We start from the raw sequence: 16,723 nt of genomic DNA on the forward strand, positions 1-16,723 counted from the left end.
CTGTTTCATTACAGGGCATGACTTTACTGTAGGCCATGTTTACTTTATCTTTCCACCCTCTGCAGAGTGTGACAGCACCCTCCTCAGCAGCCTTGGTGTGCAAAATAGTATGAAGCATGATTACGTTGAGATCCTCAGTCTACTATACACCTTCTGTGCTTTGAGGCCTTTACGTTTCCTTAGTCACAAAGCAACAGCGACAGCAGTTTGGGTTGTAGACATGGGCTGCTATGAGATTCTCAGACTTTGAGTAAAGACTATTTAATATTTATACAAAAATTAAAAAATTGTAATGTCTGTTGTGGTCTACTTTCTGTTATTCCTTCTGCCGATTAAATAACAGCATACTGATTATTACAGTTTTCTAACATTATTTAGTGTTATGTTGATTCTGATGAAACCAACACAGGTTTCATCAGGTGTCTTTAGAGGGGAGACCGTGGCAATGGTGGTAGGGGTTCGTCCTGTAACCGGTACGAACCCTGCTCTTTCTGTCTCAGTCGTTGTGTCCTTGGGAAAGACACTTCACCCGCCTTGTCTGCTGATGGTGGTCTGTGGTGCCGATTGTATGGCAGCCTCAGCTGCTGTGGCTACATTGTAGCTCACCACTGTCAGGGTGTGAATGTGTATATGAATGGGTGAATGACTGATTGTGGTGTAAAGTGCTTTGGGGTCTCTGGGGACTTGATAAAGCGCTATACAAGTACAAGCTGGTACCAGTAGCTGGTACTGGTATTAGCTTATTAATTAGTTGGGGTATCTATTCTGGTAGCCAGCCTACGGTTTTAAAACCGCATTACCTTAATAAAACTGATGGATGGCCTTACTTTAGTTTCCACGACTGTTTATATTTTTGTTTTGTTTTCTAGGACCTGAATTAAACATGTTTTTCTTCTTAGGGACCAACAATGTAGATTTCTACCAGCCAACTGATTGGCAGTGCACAGCAACAAATGGGTTGGTGAGAGTTATGTGTTTATTCTGTGCTCTATTTACACAGCAAAAACTCACTTGGACACTTTCTCTCATCTCAGGAAACCTTAATAGTATTACCTGGCCCATGGCTATTTGGTAGCCTTATCAATTTCAGTCTCTTTTAAATAATAGGATAAGATGTGACAAACAGCCATACGCTTTAAACACACTTGCTGTCATTACCTGGGCTAAAGCTTGCCCCTCAGCCCTGGCATTTCTCATTAATGTGCCGGTGCCGGCTCCAGGAAAGGAGTGCTGCATCTTGAGCTCAGCCTTGCCCTGGTTCTGCCTGCTGAGGTAGCCACTGCTGGCATCCTGATAGCCACTGTCAGAGTAGGAGTTCATCTGAGCTGAGCCACATGAATTCCCTCCAGACCCTGAGAGAGAAGGTGACAGAAACAGACATAAATGAAATGCAGAGGAATGCGATAGATAAGGGTGAGAAACTGATGGTTAGAAACAGTAAAAGGTTTCATAACAGCTACGACCTTTATCAACATGGCCTTTCTAACGGTACAGTAGGGAAACAACTCTAAGTACCAATGATTTAATCTACCACAGTTTAACCTTTCTAAAATATGATGAATGATCAAGTATCCTCAACACTCACATAAAAAAAAACTAACAGTTATGCCATTGCCTTAGATTGGGTGGAGATTGTACAAAATATTTGCCTTTTTTTTAACCTGTGGCTTCTGCTGTGTGCTTTTAAGAAGGTTTTTCCATCAAACCGTTTCCGGTCCTAAACTGGTGCTAGTGCTGTTGCAACCAGTGCAAGCACAGACTTTAAAACAGAAAAACTGTTGCTACATGAGCACTAAGTCCCACCTTGCAACTGGCAAGAAGTGGAGAGTTGAAGGAAGGATGAAAAAGCAGAAAGAAAGAGAGAATGACGGAAGGAAGGAATGAAAGAAGAATTGCACTCTTTTCATTCTTATCCAGACTGGGAAAATACTCCCAAATGTCAAACTTTTCCGTACTGTGCAGCAACCCTGTTAATCAAGCTGTGGTTATGTGTGTTCAGCACTGGAAGGCACTTTCTTTAGAACTGGATATGAACCAGACCGGTTTAAAAAGTGCTTTGAGATGACCTCTTTGGCCATTTGGCATTATACACACAAATCTGAATAAATATAAAAAAAATATAAGCTCACAGTCTCATCTTCCAGCTGTCTGATATAACCCATAACAGATGTTTATGTGGGTCAAAGCAACGAATATTCTAAAATTGTTGCTTTCAAATCTATTCATAAAAAAGTGTCAGTATTGTAATATTGTAGGGTTTAATTGACCAAATCCTGCTGGAAGTGCAGTGTTTTCTTCTAGCAGATTCGACAGCAGCTGGTTAGGACTGTAGGAGCGTGCACAAACAGACTGCTGTCTTAAACAACGTTATTAAATTAAACTGGGGACATTACGCCATCTGTTTGCAGATACAGTATAGTGTCGTTAAACTGTCTCGACAGACATTCAGAATATATTTACCGTGGAGACATTTTGGGTCATGCAATGACCTAAAATGTTTTTCATAGAACCAGTAAAGAGACTCTAGCACCAGTCCTGGTTTGGCACTAGAACCGGTTTATTGGAAAAACTAAAGAACTTGTTGAACCTGGGATGCAAGAAACTGAGACATCACTTTTTGTTAGGCAAAAAATGCACAGAGGAAATGAATATTTTCTTCTAATAACGTTGAATGGCAAATTAAGCTTCTTGATGACTGATTCTGTCAAGATATCAATGCGAAACAAATTGTGTGTGCATTAACAATACCATGAAACAAGTGGTTTGAAGTAATAACAGTAGTGTGCACACTTGGTTGCAGTAGATGCTCAACAAGAAATGAACCGGATTTATATAGTGACTCCTTCAGCAATGCTGCCAACATCACACTAATGATCCTGCTGGATATTCTATAGAAAAACTCAACAAGGATTGTTGTGAACATTTTTTTACATTTTTTCATGTAACCACCAATAAATTTTATATATTTGTTGGGATTTAACTTGATAGACCAACAAAAGTATAGCATAATAAAGACATAAACACACATAAATAACTTACAATAAAACAATCTGGAAAGTTTAGCATGGAGTTGCATTCAGCTGCCCTGAGTCAATACTTTGCAGAACCAGCTTTGCTGCAATTACAGCTGCCAGTCATTTGGGGGTATGTCTCTTCTAGCTTTGCATATGTAGAAACTGAAATGTGTGTCCATTGTTCCTTACAAAATAGCTCAGTCAGACTGAATAGAGTTTATGTAAATAGTTAATTTCAAGTCTTGCCACAAATTCTCAGTTGGATCTGGGTCTTGACGTTGACTGGGCCATTCCATACATGAACGTACATTGATCTACGCCATTGTTTTGTAGCTCTAGCTAAATGTTCATGATTGTTGTCGCTTGTTGGAAGGTGTAACTCCAGTGTCCCACATGTATTGGAGCATTTCACAGATTTCATCCTGGATTGCACAGTTTTCAGCTCTATCCATCTTCCAATCATCTGTGAACAGCATCCACCTTCCTTCCACCACTATGTTTCATGATGAAGAAGGTGTTTTCAGGGTGATGTCTAATGTTAGGTGTCTAGCCAAACAGAGGGTGTTGCATGTAGGCCACAAAGTTTCATTTTGGTTTCATCTAACCAGAGCTCCCTCTTCCACATTTTGCAGTGTCCCATATATGACTTGAGGTACACTGTAAAAACGTCTTGTGCCTTTCTTTCTACAATTGCTTTCTTCTTGTTGTTTTCCATAAATGGCAGATAGGTGGAGAGCACAAATTATAGCTGAGTTGACACACTTCCACCTAAGTTGTGGATCTCTGCGCTCCCCCGAGAATTACCATGGTACTCTGAACGGCTTCTCTAAAAACAATGCCCATCTTGCTCAGCCTGTCAGTTTAGGTAGACCGCCATCACATGGTAGCACTGCAGTTGAGCGCAGTCTGATGTTGTTTGTTCACTAATGTTCACAAACCTCTGAGGTTTTCAAAGAACATAGACGCTTGTAAAAATGGGACTGAAAATTCTGCCCCTCAGGAACATCTTTCACCATTTCACCAAAAGCAAAGTATGTGCGAAAACAGCAATTTATAGGTGCAACGTTTGCAAAGAAAAGCTATGAAAGCTTGTAGCTTTGTTGAGGGTGACGTTAGTGCTAGGGATGGGCAATTATACAGTTCATCGATATCTTGAAATCTTTCTTTGTCAGTATAATTTAAAAAAGGACACAACTGACTTTACATATTTATAAAGACAGGCAGGTAAATATTTAGTGGTTGAAAATCATTATTAATGTATCAGGTCAATGTTGAGGGGAAAAAATGTAATAGAAGGCTTCAAAAGATAGAATGTAAAAACGGACCCTCACTTTCATGAAGAGAGGACTGCTCCGGGGAGTACAGAGACACCTGCTCCGACTCGGCCCTGATTCGGTAGCTGGGCGACTGGGAGCTGTCAGTCACTCGAGACTTGGTATCCCCCAAGGCGGAGGTATCTGAGGAAGCACAGCAGAGCAGAGTCAGACACACACAAAGGCTTTGATAATTTATTATAGTCATTAAAGCTAAAATTGTTTAGCTGAGAGGAAATGATACAAAAACAAAGAAACAAACAGTGATTTCTGCAACATTAGTTTCACCATTGTGTACAGCCAGAGTCATTAGATTTTACAGCCTTACTCATTGAGGAATTTAAAATTAGATACAAATAGTCAAACTCCTCCAAAAGTCGCCTCCATCTTCATATTTTTTATTTGCATTAAATCAACTGGTGTAGCAGACAGAAACAGGAAGTGGTTTAGTGTCGAACGTCCATGTGCATAATGTTTTCCCATAATCCCAATCTATTTAAGCAGGAAAAGAATGAATGGATATCTCTGGAATCACTAGAGCAAAAGGCAGAGGAGAACAATCAGTCAAACAAACACTGCGTGTCTGGTTCTGGTAAATCATGTGCTCTTAGCCGGGTGTGTGAATGAGATCCGAATCACTGCAGCTAAAGCTGACCTGCTGAATAAAGCTGTTGACACCAGGCTAAGACTGGCTGACAACTTGAAACGTCCACATTCAGACATCTAAGAGTGCTCGTCTTCAGGTCAAATGTCAGAATAGACACTGGACATTCCTGCTGTTAGAAGGCCAATCTACACAACCTCGATGTAGAAATTGTTCATAGATTGAGTCTATATCAAGTGTTGCAACTTTTGCCTGCCGTTTTACCTGCTTTGAGAAGAACAACCCTATTTCTGGTCCTTATTTTGTGCCAGGGTTTCTATAAGTGTCTCAGTTTTTCAGTTTCCCATCCTTTCATTTTGAAACCTAAATGACTAAAGTCTATTACAAATCAATGGCAGCTATTTCTACAGTGGGCAAGGTTTAGATATGGAACCTAGAGAAAACAGAAACAGGAAGGGAATGAGGTAGAACACAAGGAAAGAAGGAAACAAGGAATTAAGGCAGGAAGGACACAAGAAGAGAAAGAGAACGATGTATAACAAAAAAAGGAAGGGCAGAGACAAAGAAGTAAGGACAACATATAGACAACAGGATAAGCATTGACCAAATTCAAGACCTGAGATTGCGGAAATTGCAGAGGAACCTTGACATCCACTATCTGTCCAACTCTTTTCAGTGTCCCTTCCTCTCCCACGCTCTCTTCTTCGAACCCACAGGTTTTCTATGGGATTTAGGTCTTTAACCATAAATCTGTGTCTGGTAAATAACTTCTATGTTGATTTGGTCATTTGTTTTGGACTGAACGACCCAATTTTTCTAAACTAGTAGAGACCACCAGATTGTTTATATTTATATTAAATATGTCCTGGAATAGTTTTTCATGGGTCCATGATACCATGCACTCTAACAAGGTCCCCAGGATATTTGGAAGAGCAACAGCCCCACAGCCGACTCCATATGTTTATGTTAGTGAAGGTAGGACAAAAAAAAGCTTTATTCTGGCTTTTCAAGATAACATCTAAAGGTTACTACAAAAAGGTCTCATCTTCAAGATCACACTCCTTTCTGCAATTCTCTAGCAATATGCTTTGGAGGTTTATGTACCTCACCATCCTCCTCACTGTGGGTGGTGGCTAGATAAATCTTGATTCTTGTACTCGCAAGACAGCAGTCACCTTGACAAGAAATATTGTCATGTTTTAATATCGCAAGATCTCGTACAATGAGATCTCGTTACATCTCTACTTGCTTAGAAAAATGCTCTGCATCTCCCCAAAGTTATGTTACTGGTGTTTAGATTTAACATCTAGAGCACAATATCCTCTGCTCCTATTTGCACTCTCACCTCTGAAAGCTGCGGGTTCGATTTTAGCCTCCTCCCCATGTTACCCATTGATCTGCGTATCTGTGTGCGAACGTGGCCTTGTGAGTGCAGCCGTGTGAAGCTGACTTTAATGTAAAACGCTGTTAGGGTACGGCCAGAAAAGTGCTGTTCAAGTCCAGTCTATTTACTAGATACAGTGATGTCCAAGTCCTACATCAATATTTTATTGGCTAGAACTGTTACCAGGCAGATTTACAGCTTTGTTCCGAAATAGAGAAAAGAAAATATGCAAGCATTTTCTGAGAGTGCAGGTTTCTTCACCAGCGAAGAGGTTAAAGGTACGAGGCACAGGATTTAAACAGGAGTGGAAGACGTTTACGTACAAGACAATAAATCTGAGCACAAACATACTTTTGAGGGGGAGCGGAATAATTGTCAAGCAAGAAAGGACAAATTTTTTGAGTGTGAAAGCAGAGTTTTATTTATTTAATAAAATCCATTATTTTATAAAACTGTAGCTTTTCCTAAAGGGCAGTGTTGTTTTTTTCAGGCAACACAAATGAGTCCCTTGTAATTTATTCAGATGCCAGCGCAATGACCACTGCAGAGACTGACACAGAGGGAAAGCTTGATTCGGTGGAGATCTCAGTGGACATTAGGTGTGACTGCATTGACATTTCCAGGGGCGAGAAGACTTTCTGCAGCATCACTTCTGTCACAGGAGGGGCGTACGCAGGCTCATCACTTTAGTAAGAATCAGTGAAATAAACCACACAGCTAGAGTTAAATTGATCTAAAGTCTAAAAAGTACACCATCAGGTGTGACTGTGATTTATTACCTACATTATGATTAGCAATCAACTCACTGCTAAAAGCTCAGTGATTGTGATTAATCCCACATGCTGGTATAATACTAATGAAATGCTTTTAGGGAGCAAATGGAGAGCAGACAGCAAACGAGAAAGGGGAGTAGTATTAATACTCCCAGTGCCCCCCCCCCCCCCCCCCCCCCCCCCCCCCCCCCCACTGGGCTCCTCTGACAGAATCAACAATAAAAGATTAATGACTTCAGCAAAAACTCTGCTTTGCGCTATGTAATTAATAAGCCATTAAATACATTAGTAAATGTTTTGTTTCAATGAGTTTTTTCTCCTAAAAACGTGATAAAGATGGGAACAAAGCAAAAAGACACTAAGGAGGCCGGAGGGCAATCCTTCAACAAACTGTAATTGATTGATTGTTTGGTTTGGAGTGAGGCGAAACAGCTTCAATAACTATGAAAGCAAGAACAGACCTGGGGTTGTCAACTGCTTTGTTGAAATTGTGAGCATTAGTAAAGATTATAGAGGAAATGTAAAATATGGCAGAAATGCAATCCACATATCACAGTGACAATATAAAGTCAGCTGTGTCGCTAATTATGATTTAGAGCAGAGTAAACGTGAAGGAGCAGATGTGTATTAATTTCAGAAAGTTACAGAACATCCACTGGACTTCAGGACTTATTTTCCCCCATTCTTATTATTGCTATTTCACAGATTGAAAAATACAATCGCCATCGCATAATCAAATTTATGGTCTGAGTTAAAAATGAGGTGGGACTTTTTTTTTTTAAAAGAATTTTTTTGGCACTAGAGGCCTTTATTTCTGACAGTAGGCACACAGGAAGGAGGGGCGAAGAGAGGGGGAGACATTCGGCAAAGGTCGCCGGGTCCGGGACTCGAACCCGTGACAGCCGCTTCGAGGACTATAGCCTCTTTATGTGGTCGCGCGCTTAACCCCTAAACCACCAGCGCCACGCCTGAGGTGGGACTTTAAACACTTTCTCAAACAACAGTGGCTCATTTTACAGTTTTAGCCAACATACCTGCTGTTCTCCATGGCAGGGATTTCTCAGACGAGCTGTGGGGGGAAACAGGAAATACAAAAAGTGAATTGATACATTACTGTAAAAACCAAAAACATAGAGAGACAGAAGAGAGACATGTATTTCACTAATCCTTTTAGGACAATGTGCAGTGCAGACCAAAGAGTTACATTTTGGTCTCAAATGATCACAGCACCTTCTTTCACCTCTGCATGGCTTGTGAAAACTGGAAATGTGACATTTTACCTTGATATGATAGTGTTCTTCATTCAACTTTGAAAATAAAGGCTAGATGATGAAGACCATGACCAATAGCTGTCCTGGCAACAGACTCTTCCACCTGAGCTGTGGATAGCTGCACCTCCACCTTTGGACTGAACTGGGCTCTGTGAGATGTTTAAATCTTAAGACATTGTTTTATAACATAACTCTGCTTTAAACCTTTCCACAACATTATCTCGGACCTGTCTGCTGTGTTCCTTGGTCTTTGTAATACTTTTTGTTCACTTCTGTTCACTTATAAACCTCTTAGGCTGTCAGAGAAAAGCTGCACTTATGCCGAGATCAAATCACACACAGCTGGACCTATTTACTAAGTAGGTGACTTTAGAAAGAAACTGGTTGCCCTGGATTTTGTTTGGGGGCACATGGGTTAACGGGGCTGCATATAAAAGCATGCCACACTTTTAAAAAATACATTTATACAGTTTCTTTCACTCATAATCATTCATTCTTTGTGTCGGTCTAAATCCTAATAAACTACTGTGCACTGTAACAAGATGTGCTATAGGTGATACTAAAGCAAGGCACTGTAGTTTTCTGAAAATCAAAACTCAAAAATGATCACATGTACAGTACCTTTCTGTAACGAGAAAAAGCTAGGTATAAGACTGTATTAACAGCCACCTAATACCTGTAGATACCTATGATAAGCCTTTCTGACCATCACAAACTTTAACTTCTAGTCATTATCACAGGCAGAGGACAAGTAGAAGACCTCAAAGCAATATAACCATCCTTTTATTTTTAAGTGGCTTCTGTTTGCTGATCATTAATGTCAAGCATTGCATGTTGCTAGTACTGGTGTCTTTTCTTATTTCCTCCAAAGTGTCACTAGATGAGCTTTAGTAAGGGAAGCTCTCAGCATTTTAATGAGGGTGCTGCCAATTAAAGAAAGGATGCTGGGAAAGTTTTGGTCCACTGAACCACAGCAGATGGAGTAAAAGAATAGCTACGACAATCATCATCATCATGGCATCATGTCCACATGCTGAAAGCTGACCACAGATGTAGAAAACGCACTGCTGTTAAAAGTAAAACATTCAATACTGATACACAATAAGCCTCTATCTTATAAACACTTCATTTCCCATGAAACACTTCTGCAAGTGAGCAACTAGCCAAGTGGGATTTCAACACTTGTAGAAATGAAGTTTAGTTACTAGCACAAGAGGTCTCATGAAGTGACGCTCATCAGAAACCTTGAAGTGTCTTGTCACTTCTGCTGGTCTCCTGCTGTGCTTTTAAAACCAGTCAGTGTGACTTAAAGCTTTAAAGCTGAGCTCTATTCAAACACAAATATCCTGTGACGAGCATTTTATTTGTTTCTCTCGCGCTTCAACAAAAGATGGGTAACTGTAGGTGGTCCTTTTGCCCTGGTGAGTAATAACAGCATTTACATGCGTGCAGATTACCTGGTTTTAAAAGCTAAAGCCTAATGTAATCGCAGGGGTAGCACTATGGCAGCTAGGCACAGAAAAACATTGTTCCTGGGGAAGTTTTATTATTAAACTCCTATTAATATTGCAGCAAACATGTGGAAAAAAATTATAATTAGTTGGAATGCACCAATATTAAAAATTTGGCCGATATTCATGGCCAATATTAATGTTACTGTTATGACCATTATCCGATATATACCTGATATCATACTGATTTTACGACTATATTTCTCTACCCTTTTCACAAAAACAACCGCAGCGCTGACATTGCTTCTCTGCTTCAGTTAAACACCCCACAATCCTGTGCGGCATCACTATCACTGGCACATTCCCAAACAAAGACCACATGACCGTCTAGCGAAACATTCACACAAACTCAAGATGGAAACAAACACCAGTTGTTAATATCGGCCCAGTCTTACTGATTGGATCGACACTGGTCGATACCGATGTTAATGCCGATAAATCTTGCTTCCCTAATAATTAGTGCTCACTTAGAAAGATACTGCAAAAACCCATCGATAAAAATTTAATCATTCATCGCCATAATCAAAAATAAAAATAAGAAATTGCAGATATGGAACTTTTCACTAATAAGTGGGCTAAAACTAAATGTGTTGGTGTTAGAATACGACTGTGTTATTAAATACAAGTCCAAACTTTCCTTCTCGTTGCTTTTGTCAAAAAAAACAAAAAAAAAACAAACATTTCAGGCAAATGTTTTTTTTGTCCACAGTGTTTAAGCAAAAACCAAAAACAGCTGCTTTAAAGTGTACTGCAGATGAGGACATTCTAAGCTGCTCACCTCTATAATGAGGATGTTTTAAAGCAATTAGGGCATGCTTGTGATGATGTTATGAGAAAACTGTGACTATGTGGTGCTTTAGTCATTTCCCCCTTAATTAACTGTCCAACTTCAGACGCCTGGCAAATATCGCATGCATACTGTGGCTCTGTCTCTTTGACAGGCAGGACATTTTTAATTAAAGTTGTTCAATAAAAAATACACACACACAAACCAACAAGACGTGTATCCATGCCATGCTTCCTTTCTACATTCGACTCTAAAACGATGCTCAAAATTAGCCTTGATGTGAATCAACATCATTAGTGATGTAGATGGGTATTCTAAATCTGACACCTAAAATTAGCGCTTCTAGAACAGAAATAAAGGGCCTGAAAGCTGTTTTCAAATAATTCAAGTGTATATAGCAACCCCTCTTGCTGCTGTATACCTCCTCTTCAAACAAAAAAAGGGGAAATGGACACTCTGTGGTGCAGGCTACAGGTATGCAGGCTGCAGAGCAAGAATGAGTAAGGACTGCCTGAGGGCATCGGGGTTATTATCACAAAGATAGAAAATGTCACACAAAGCTATTATACCAGATTTAGCCCAACAGTATTACAGTCCATTAACAAAGACCAGAGCTCCATCAGAATACACACAATACTGAGAAACAAGAAAAAGCGCTGGAGTATAGAGTAGCTTGCTTTTACTGCACCACACAGCAACAGGTTGGAAAGCTTTTTCTTGCTAACAAAAGAAGACAAAGTTGGTTGTTTGGAAATATTTAGGGGTGAGACAAAACACTAAGAGTCAAGGCGGGAGCGCCAACCATTAAGGTTATATAGTTAACACTGTTTTAAAAATACAGTTTTCATGCTACAAGCAAAATGTCTGTTAAGTAACTGACTGCAGACAAGCTACCAGAGCCGATAGCCTGACTGATTATCAGCTAATATTAGCTTGTTAGAGCAGAACAGCAAAGAGGTTTAAGATTATGTGCAATGAAAACTTGAAAACTACTACTTAAATTACAAGCAATTATGGTATATTTTTGCTTATATCAATTTTATAGCTCAAAATTATAGCGGTAATAATCAGTACATTATTTATGCAACAATAGGAACATTGTTACGTTTCAATTAAAAGCAAGTAGTTCAGTAGTTCATTTCTGTTTCAAATTTCGGAATAAATACAGTGAAACCATGGTATTGTTGCTCAAGGCAAGCATTTCATGCCAACCAAATATCTAAGTGATACCAAATCGTAAGGTTAATCTGAGTAGAGTGTAAAGAGAATATATGGCATTATATTAGAACCAGACAGTTTAGCTGCAACTTCATATAACGCAGCAACATGTCTAAACAGTAAAGATGCTGATAAAGAACCACAAGACAGTTAGGAAAAAGCTGCAAATATTTGGCAGCTACTCAAAATCCATTAAAATGAAAACATTCTCTGCTGAATGTTTAGAGGTACACAGTTAAAGTACAATATAGACCATCTCATAACTATGGAATACAGTGGGATTGATTGAAATGGGAGCTAATCTATTAGACCTACAGTATAAAGACAGAAAATATGATATGTGCTTATAATCCTTTCTGATGACTCAGAAAATGCGTCATTTGCTGCTGGCCACTATTTGAAAAGTGGCAAGAAGAAAGCCATTACTTGTTGTCACGTGATAAAATGGCTTAGTCAAAGCAAAAATGTTAATCCAACTCAGAATCAGTGCAAGACTTGAATATTGCTGTTCACAGACCTAACAGGGCTTCAGCAATTTTGCAAAGAGAATGAGCAAATGAGGGACTGAATTACATATGCATGCTAACAATTTGCAGATTTCCAATTGTAAAAATATTTTTAAAACCGTGAATCATTCTCCTTCCACTTTACAATTATGCATTTCATGGCATCAACGTTTCACATAATTCCCCAATAAAACCCATTGAACTTGGTTGTGAGGCAAAAAAATGTGAAAAAGTTTAAGCAATATGAATAGTTTTGCAAGGCACGGCAGGTATAATGAGTATGCAGTACCTGACGACGTAGGAATTACTTCCAAGAATAAAATAACACTAAATCTTCAATATATTTGTGCTACCGTTTATTTTTAAGACTGTATACCTTTTCCTAAAAAAAAAAAAAAAACATAAATGTAACATTTACTTTCAGTTAAAAAATTATGTTCACTTCACACTGATGCAAGACTGATCACAATGCTTTAATACCATAAGGTCCAACACATTATAGAGTGTGGTCTCTGCTGTGAAGGAAGGAAAAGCCATGTGTCGTGTGTGTGCTGTTTCTTATTACCTGCTGCTACCAGCACCTGGTGACTCGGCCCCAAGTCTGCATCTTTCCAGCTGATTGGCCACAATCTGCCTTTCCACTTCCAGCTCCCTGGTTAGCCGCTCAAACTGAAGCTCCTGCACATGAACACAACAAAGATAAACATGTGACTCACAGCTGAAATAATGCCCACTGAGAGCTTTTTGCAGTTTTATTGACAAATACGACAAATGGGGAGCAAAAGTAAATTCAGCAGATTGGCAGGTAACAGCTTGTTCCCGCAGTGTTCTAGTTTATAGTTTCATGATGTAACAATGTATCTTAAGAGAGAGCAAGTAAACCCAGAGTCGAAACTGTTTCCTCACCATAAGCTTAAAAGAGAGGCAGCACCATGCATGTATCCATACACTATCCTAGGTTTATTAACCTAAACAGGCTTTCATGTGGTCTATATGATAATGTCATTTTTACAGCCCACACAGAGGGATAAGCACCACTTTAGTGGGTGATATTTAGCGTTCATGGTACTGTTCCTACGGACGTTGGGAAGGAATCAGCATTTGACTAATTACCTACCATGAGCGAGGCCATTACTTGCATAGCTCTCTAGCTTCAAGCACTGCATCATGACACTCATAAGACCCACAAGGTCTTCTGTACACAGAGAAATTATGGCACACACACGCTCTCTTATTTGCATATATTTGAAACACATTTTTATTCAAACACTGAGCTACTTTGGCAGAATAAAGAACATTTTTCCCATTTTCTAGCAAAAAAAGAGACCTCACTCACCATATGTCACTGCACAGATGGAACGCTCCTCTGCTTGCTATCCTTAGCTGTCCCATGTAAAGACCATTACAGCAGTCAATTACATTCACAGCCAACTGCGTAAACAAACACACATGCACACTGGCTATCTGCAGCTTTTGTGACCTGTCTGAGGACATTAGTCACCCTACATCACTAAGACCATCCTACATTTCACACCTCTGCTGTGTTCCCCTGAGGGTGCACCGAAACTTCCCCTCCACATTGTAGGCTGCTCACCCCTCCCCCAGAGTACCACTTTATACTCTCCACTGCTCACCTCTCCTCTGCTCTGCTTCAGCTGAAGATATGTGAAGCTTGACTGCAGTGAGAGGGAGCTTACAGGAAGAAAAACTGCAATACCCTGTTTCCTTAATGTAAAGGGACTCCTTCTGTGGCTTGGAATCAGCATCCTGCAAAAGTGTTCAAGCTCTTGAATTTCTCCACATTTTGTCAAGTTACCTCCACACTTCAATTTGGTGGAGTTTTATGTGGTAGACAAACACAAACTAGTAAATATTTTTGTAGTAGAATGATGCAGACTGTTTTATTTTTCGAATAATAACAATCTCAAATGTGTGGCATAGATTTGCCCACAGGCTTCCTGAATCAAAGATTTTGGGTGTGTCCAAAGTTGCACATTTAGAAACTAAAAATGTTAGCTCGTCCTTTACAAAAATAGATTAAGCTAAGTGGGATTGGCTGTATTGCATCTGTAAACATATATTTCTAAGTCTTGGTAAAAATTCTCAGGCCGCCTTCACAGTGCTGGTCTGGTCCAGGGATCGGTAAAAGTGAGAAAATTCACAGCTCCAGTTGCGCTTTGCTTTTACCAAGAGTTTCAGACTGGACCAAACATCATGCAGTTGCAAAGGACTATTTCGGGGGCAGTATTGCTCCAGTATTGTGCTGATCCAGAGGAAACAAAGGAAGAAGAACAAAGTTTGTCTCATCGGGGTTTATGTTGCTACTCTGGTGGTCGGTCTACGTTCCTACCCTCACCTATGGCCATGAACTTTGGGTCATGACCGAAAGAACGAGATCCCGGATACAAGCGGCGGAAATGAGCTTCCTCCGTAGGGTGGCCGGGCACTCCCTTAGAGATAGGGTGAGGAGCTCGGCCATCTGGGAGGGGCTCGGAGTAGAGCTGCTGCTCCTCCACATCGAGAGGAGCCAGTTGAGGTGGCTCGGGCATCTATACCGGATGCCTCCTGGACGCCTTGCTTCAGAGGTGTTCCAGGGGACGGCCCAGGACACGCTAACTCCCCCCGGAGGAGCTGGAGGTGGTGTCTGGGAAGAGGGACGTCTGGGCGTCTCTGTTGAGTCTGCTGCCTCTGCGACTCAGTCGCGGATAAAGCAGAAGACGACGAGTACACACACACATACATATATATATATATATATATATAAAACTATAATCTAATGCTATATGCTGATATACTGTATAAATAAATAAAGCGTTTCCCCAGGTCAAACGCAGTTTTAACTGTTTTAATAAAGGTTGACAGAGTAAATTCACAATATATGTATAAGTTTTTCAATTTGGCATTAATGTATCGCACAAGCTAACAATCACATGTACGAGAGGCTTAAAGGAAAGGATCAAACATATGGTGGAAAAGACACCAAAATGAAACACATACTGCCTGAATGAAGACAGATTTCAGAGATTGTCCTTTCCTGCAAATGTCACTATTCTTAGGCCTGCCACCTCTTTGCCTTCTTTCTTCTAAGCTCATAATCCAATTGGCTGTTTAGCAAAACATCACCCGCTCACATCCAGCACCTTCGACACAGGCTTGAAAGTTCTTTGTGGCACAAGCAAAATAAATTGCAACTGTTGCATCTTCTCATATAATACAGCAAACAATGTCTGGCTTTCAGCGCCACTAAAGAAACGATTTTAGGTGAGAGACATATAACGAAGCAGCAGGAGTCACTTTTGATATCTTCTCCTAGCCTAAAGCAAACTTCTCTGAATGTCTGACCAAAACCGGCTGTTTTCTGTACTAAAGAGGGGAAAAGGGAGCAAGGTTTTCCACACCTTCTGTCTTCTTTGATATGTTGGCTACGGTTCTGCTCTAAGTTGTAGACTTAGTTGACTGTTGTAAGCATTTTCTCTACAGCTGCAGTGTATAGGACTGCTGACGAAGAAAAAGGAACAAGACTCAATCAACTCTGAACAAGAGTACATAGTTTCCTTCATGCTGAGCAAAGTACTCTTTGTTTGTAACATCTACGCCATAAAGGATTACATCAATGCCTCACCCCCCCTAGCCAGTTCTTCACTTGATCCACTTAGAATAGTATGCATATTAAAAAATATACTTATAATTATCTTATGATAACAGGACCTTGTTGAGAGGAAGAAGGCGACAAAGATGTTCATTTTCATAATTTTTTAATGAACCCACTGGTTTTTCAAGCTTGGCTTTAACACATATAGGACTTAATGCATCATCACTGACCACCAATTCAGGTTAAACCCAGCAGAAATGAGCATTTAAATGCTAATCCCATCAATTTGGGTCCAGCCTTGGTTAGTCATGGCATCGGCAGAAAGAAAAAAACAGGACAGTGGCAATAGGTAAGAGTCTTTTCTGTAGCAACGAGGCCCCAAAAGTCTTTATAGTGAGCCTATTAGGCGTGATCCGCAAGTAGTTCCAGAGCTGAATCAGATCCTGTCCCCTTGTGTCCTCTAACAGGCCCTAAAGAAACAAATGACACATGGCAGCAGATCAAACTAGAAACAAGTACACTCCCCACATCTTTTCTATGGGCACTGCTGACAACACATGACCCATGTGCAGTGCCTGAAGTGGCTTTAGCCCACTGCTGCTTCAGCATTCCCAAGAGAGGCTCAACACACATCACTCCAAATGATGTACATCCACATTACCATACTTTTTAATTCAGAAAAACCAATGTCCTGCTATACAGACATACACAGGACAGAGACAATATTTGTCCATTATGTAACATGACTGC

The 16,723-nt window shown here is 40.2% G+C and overlaps 1 protein-coding gene across 1 annotated transcript in view; it reads right to left on the bottom strand.

Moving 5' to 3' along the window:
• The window catches only part of LOC124870802 (plakophilin-4-like), a 109,246-nt gene that overhangs the window by 63,682 nt on the left and 28,841 nt on the right, over positions 1–16,723 (bottom strand). Inside the window, exons 3-6 of the mRNA XM_047369607.1 lie at positions 12,947–13,059; positions 8,123–8,157; positions 4,340–4,471; positions 1,159–1,352 (exon numbers count right to left, since the gene is read on the bottom strand). Of these exons, the coding sequence (XP_047225563.1) occupies positions 1,159–1,352; positions 4,340–4,471; positions 8,123–8,157; positions 12,947–13,059 (474 nt within the window). The remainder of the gene's footprint in view (positions 1–1,158; positions 1,353–4,339; positions 4,472–8,122; positions 8,158–12,946; positions 13,060–16,723) is intronic.

Source organism: Girardinichthys multiradiatus, chromosome 7 (genome assembly GCF_021462225.1).
Source record: "Girardinichthys multiradiatus isolate DD_20200921_A chromosome 7, DD_fGirMul_XY1, whole genome shotgun sequence".
NCBI lineage: Eukaryota > Metazoa > Chordata > Actinopteri > Cyprinodontiformes > Goodeidae > Girardinichthys > Girardinichthys multiradiatus.